Source organism: Gavialis gangeticus, unplaced genomic scaffold (genome assembly GCF_001723915.1).
Source record: "Gavialis gangeticus isolate Ggan-Ray unplaced genomic scaffold, GavGan_comp1, whole genome shotgun sequence".
Taxonomy (NCBI): Eukaryota; Metazoa; Chordata; order Crocodylia; family Gavialidae; genus Gavialis; species Gavialis gangeticus.
The window spans coordinates 19,158,435-19,159,169 of NW_017728997.1; the positions used below are offsets into that span (position 1 = coordinate 19,158,435).

The 735-nt window shown below is 72.9% G+C and overlaps 2 protein-coding genes across 2 annotated transcripts in view; both read right to left on the reverse strand.

Annotated features, from left to right (window-relative positions):
* The window catches only part of LOC109289024 (sodium- and chloride-dependent creatine transporter 1-like), a 22,302-nt gene that overhangs the window by 19,981 nt on the left and 1,586 nt on the right, over positions 1-735 (reverse strand). The window lies entirely within an intron of this gene.
* LAMB2 (laminin subunit beta 2) overlaps positions 3-735 on the reverse strand; it is a gene marked incomplete at its 3' end in the record, with an annotated part of 51,309 nt that continues 50,576 nt past the window's right edge. The window contains exons 58-60 of the mRNA XM_019504593.1: positions 563-727; positions 254-461; positions 3-168 (exon numbers count right to left, since the gene is read on the reverse strand). Of these exons, the coding sequence (XP_019360138.1) occupies positions 3-168; positions 254-461; positions 563-727 (539 nt within the window). The remainder of the gene's footprint in view (positions 169-253; positions 462-562; positions 728-735) is intronic.

Consider the following 735-nt stretch of genomic DNA (forward strand, 5'->3'; position numbering starts at 1 on the left):
CAGGAGCGGGCAGCAGCTGCACGTACCTCGCCAAGGGCCTGCTCCGTGTGCCGGATGTCAGCGCTGGCGCTGTTGATGGCGCTCGTGGCTGCGCTTTGGGCCTGCCTGGCGTCCTCCAGCGCCTGCCGCACCCCCTCAGCCGTGCTCTTCACGCCCTCTGCCCGCGACCTGCAACCAGCGCACGTGTGGGCAGCCGCCCCCTGCCCCGCGGCAGTGCTGAGCTCACCCCCGCGGCCGGCGGCCCAGCACTCACTTGGCGCGGCGCGCATCGCGCAGCAGGTGCTCGGCTCGACGCACGTCGCCGGCCGTCTGCGCCAGGATGGCGTCGACGTTGGCCAGGCTGCTGACCCGCTCCTTGATCTCCTCGGCCAGGTGCCGGATCTGGGCAGGCGAGGCCGGGATGGAGAGCTCCAGCACCCGGCTGGCCACCGCCTCGATGCTGTCGGGGTCGGCCCCCTCCTCTGCAGGCAGGGGCAGCGTGGTCAGCACGGACCGCGGGCACGGTGCACCGAGACGGCCCCCAGTCCCACGGCACCGCCCTGCCCCACCGCCCGGCACTCACGGTTCAGGAAGCTCTTGATCTGCTGGATGAGCTCCCGCAGCTCCTTGTTGGAGCGCTCCACACGTGCCCGCGTCTCGTTGGCTTTGTCCAGCGCCGCCTGGGCCCGCAGCTGCGCCTCGTCCGCCTTGCCCTTCGCCAGCGCCACCTGCCACGGCACGCCGGCGCTCAGTGCC